General features: G+C 40.7%; 1 protein-coding gene across 1 annotated transcript; it reads right to left on the reverse strand.

The window, feature by feature from the left end:
- Nucleotides 1-425: 425 nt before the first annotated feature.
- LOC125532425 (rho GTPase-activating protein 6-like) lies at nt 426-2,903 on the reverse strand. Its single transcript, XM_048696491.1, has 7 exons — nt 2,750-2,903; nt 2,584-2,662; nt 2,322-2,466; nt 2,117-2,236; nt 1,916-1,993; nt 1,661-1,716; nt 426-1,553 (listed from the first exon to the last, which is right to left on the reverse strand). Exons 3-7 carry the CDS (start codon nt 2,383-2,385, stop codon nt 1,380-1,382), a joined length of 492 nt encoding a protein of 163 aa, XP_048552448.1. The 5' UTR covers nt 2,386-2,466; nt 2,584-2,662; nt 2,750-2,903; the 3' UTR covers nt 426-1,379.
- Nucleotides 2,904-3,152: the final 249 nt, after the last annotated feature.

The following is a 3,152-nucleotide window of genomic DNA, read 5'->3' on the forward strand; positions in this document are numbered from 1 at the left end:
TGTGTCTGGGTCTTCCTTGTGGGGGGGGGGGGGGGGGGGGGGGGGGTAAAGTAATCAGCTACTCCCTCCATTCCTAAATATAAGTCTTTTTAGAGATTCCAATAAGGGAGTACATATGGAGCAAAATGAGTGAATCTACACTCAAATATGTCTATATACACCCGTATGTAGTTTGTATTGAATCTCTATAAAGACTTAATTTAGAAACGGAGGGAGTATTTGTTTAAACTGGGGCTATATTAGATAATCAAATTACACACATGGCAATATGATGCTACTATAGACAGACCAAGGCCATACTAGGGAACATGCTAGGCAGCAGATAGAAGCCCACACTATCTTGGAGCAACATGATTCTCAATTTTTTGGGCACCAGTTTTACATCATCTGTTACGGCAGATTTTTTTTGGTGCCCAAAAACCTTCTGTCTCCTGCCCTAAAATCATTTCCGGGCACCAACTTTTACATCATCTTGTTGGAGATGCACTTAGGCGATATACGCTGCCATGGCTGCCGTTTCGGTAGTGCACGTATAGGTGACTGATTCTCCAGGATTAGCTAACCCACTCCCTCACTTTCCCCTCTTTCTCTTGGCTAGTTAGGGATTCTGTTAGCTGATCTGTGAGTTGTTGTATAAATTATCCCGTTGTAAAGGAATACAAGTGCACCGCATACAAAACTCTATCAAATCTTACAGCTCTATATATAAGGCATGGCATATTATCACTTTCAGTGAAGCAATAAATAAACAAGATTTTCTGGTTTCTCCCTCTCACTTCTCCAGTAGGCTCCAGAGCCCCTCCACAATGGCAACAAAAAGCCCTACCAGTGGATAGATGAAGGCGAGGGTATACTCAGAGCCGTAACAAGGCCTGGCCATAACAACTGCACGATTCACATGGGAACTCTCCTCACTTCCTCTTCATTCACAGGCTTTATCAAATGTAAAGGACAGAACCAAAATTGGAGGTAAGCATGTGCTTCTGTATGAATGGGTGCACACAAAGGATTTAGTTTTGTATCCTATGCAATCTGCACTACTTGTAAAATTGTACCTTGACAGTGTTCCTATATCATGTGGAACAATAAACATATGGGAGTGGATGTGGCACATATGCTTGTATTTTATGTACTTTGCATACACTGTTCCAAGATAAAGGATACCCGCACAAGAAATTCCATTCCAAAGCACGGATGGTTAAATTTCACATACTAAGGAGATTTATTTAACATCAAATGTGTACTCCCAGATCAACAAATCAAATCAAATAGATAAAGACAGCATTGTCATGTTGCTGGCAGCAGAGGGGATGGTGCTAAGCACATATGTCAATGAATTATCACTACTAATTTTAACTTCAAGGCGGGGGGTGGTTATTTCAAACTGTAGAAAAAATTGTGATATTCAATGCCAACATTTCGTACACGACATTCCACAAAACAGTGCACGAACATTTAAGAATAAACTTAACAGAAAACTTACGAAAAGCTTCCAATAAAACTGTACAACAAGAAGCAGGCACTGGCGAAGATGGTAGCTCACGAAGAACATGCTGACGAGATGTTTCCACGAGTGCAGTTAGTAAAAGGAAAAAAAATCCATGCTTTTGGGAGCATCATAATTATTCTAATAACTAGAATGACTAAATGAGTGAGATACCTTCACACAGTCACCAATAATATGTGCATCCTCGCCTGGTGCAAACTCGGTTCTTCCTGGTATGAAATGGAAACAGTCACAAAATTTGGATTGTACACTCTTGATTGGCAGAAGGAAATCAAGACACGAGAGATGCCAATACCACCATGTAACTGGAGTAGATTAGTATTCCCTCCGTCCCAGCTTGCAAAAACGTCTTATATTGTGGGACGGAGGGAGTAGTCCAAAGTTAGATTAAGATATATTGACATAAACCTTGTTCATATTCACATAGCCTCCTATCAACCTCCTCCACATCGGCAGCCTGGCGCAAAATTCCTTCCACCCTTATCCCTGTAACAACAGATTTATGTCACAAACGGAATGAGATGTTATAAAGATAACTTCATTAGCAACATCTACAGTTTCCAGGTTCTAGAATTGGTTCTTATTAGTTAGCATAACTTGTGTGCCCACCATGTTTCTCAAGATAACGCAGAGCTTTTTCTAGAAAAGAAGGGCGGCCATCAATATCTTCGAGCGCAAGCAGAATTGGCCTGCCAACAACTAGTGACTTGACTGGCCTTTTCTCTCGCCCTGCAAACAATTGGGCACCGTATGATTGAACTGGAAAAAGGGTCTAAACCTCTGGAGATATATGCAGCAGCACAATGGGACCAACAATTTGGAGCCGTTGTTTCATATGCATCACAAGTGTCATTGCGAAATATCCCATTGTGCCCCATCACAAGAGCTGCATTTGGAGCCTGTGCAAGAGCTTCTTCTAATGCTGCTTTCCACTCAAATAAATCTTCAGAAGTTTCTGCCTGTATGAAGCAAAAGCATAATTCAAAATATAGATGGAACATGATGATGCATTATTTTTATACTATTAGCACTCATTTTTTCTTACAACAGCTAATGATTAAGTTGGTAGGTCGTACCTTAAGGGTGAAGGCACGACCATCACGACCATCTGGGAAAAGGACAGTCAACAATTTTTTGTCTTCTCTGACTACCACACTGCACAAGAAAATATACTTTGATATAGTATTAATGCCCCGCACAACATCCATAAAAGAAAAGGTGTTAATAGAATGAGATAAATACCTGCCAGAATTGTTTAAATCAATCCCACCAAGAGTAGCACTCACTTCACCACTTCTCTGGGGCAAGGTATTCTGCAACACCACAAAAGGAACCTGTCAAGTGAGAAGAAAAGGTGTGCGCACAACAACAAAGTGTGTGCACAGAAGGCCTAAATTCAACTGCTGAGATACAGAGAGCAGAATAGCCATCAAAAATGAAACTCCCCATTTGGTATACCACTATGGAAAGAACAAATTGCTTGACACAGCTACGGACCATGCATTATCATTCACCAGTAATCGCATTTATTATCATGCAACTTATGTACAGAACCACTGAATCCAAAATAACCTGAGAGAAATCCTATATTCAACCTAAGGATGTCGTCATATTGAGTAACCAATCTGACATCAGCACCTAGACA

Source organism: Triticum urartu, unplaced genomic scaffold, assembly GCF_003073215.2.
Source record: "Triticum urartu cultivar G1812 unplaced genomic scaffold, Tu2.1 TuUngrouped_contig_9891, whole genome shotgun sequence".
NCBI lineage: Eukaryota > Viridiplantae > Streptophyta > Magnoliopsida > Poales > Poaceae > Triticum > Triticum urartu.